The sequence below is a fragment of the Penaeus monodon genome, chromosome 33 (assembly GCF_015228065.2).
Source record: "Penaeus monodon isolate SGIC_2016 chromosome 33, NSTDA_Pmon_1, whole genome shotgun sequence".
NCBI classification, from domain to species: Eukaryota; Metazoa; Arthropoda; class Malacostraca; order Decapoda; family Penaeidae; genus Penaeus; species Penaeus monodon.
In genome coordinates, this window is record NC_051418.1 from 31,426,421 (window position 1) to 31,426,862 (window position 442).

The 442-nt window shown below is 50.7% G+C and overlaps 1 protein-coding gene across 1 annotated transcript in view; it reads left to right on the top strand.

Annotated features, from left to right (window-relative positions):
• Nucleotides 1-442, top strand: part of LOC119594337 (gamma-butyrobetaine dioxygenase-like) — a 13,098-nt gene that overhangs the window by 5,016 nt on the left and 7,640 nt on the right. The window contains exon 8 of the mRNA XM_037943395.1: nt 135-337. Coding sequence (XP_037799323.1) covers nt 135-337 — 203 coding nt within the window. The remainder of the gene's footprint in view (nt 1-134; nt 338-442) is intronic.

Sequence of the window (442 nt, forward strand, 5' to 3'; positions counted from 1 at the left end):
ACGTTTTTTCACTTCGCATGGCTCACTTGTCGTGCACTTCTCCTTCCTGTTCCCGCTGCGACGTAAAAAAAACAACAACTAAGAACCTCTCGAAATACCTCTTTTACGGAGCTCTCCTCTGTTCGTGTTGCAAGGTCCAGCTGTTGCATTGCATCAGCCAGTTCGAGGGCGACGGCGGCGACTCCATCCTGGCCGACAGTCACCGGGTCGCCCTCCAGATGCGGGAACTTTACCCGCAGAAGTTCCGATTTCTAACTGACGTCCTCGTGAACTTCCGCGACGTCGCTACTGACGAAGGGTTCGAGTTCGACATCATAGCCAGAAGGCCCATGATCAGGTGAGGAAGAGCTGGACGAAGGAAGCAGCGTATTTGGACGAAAGATAGAACGAGATTAGATAAAGGCGTAGTGTTATAAACTTCCTTGAAAATACGCATTTTGAG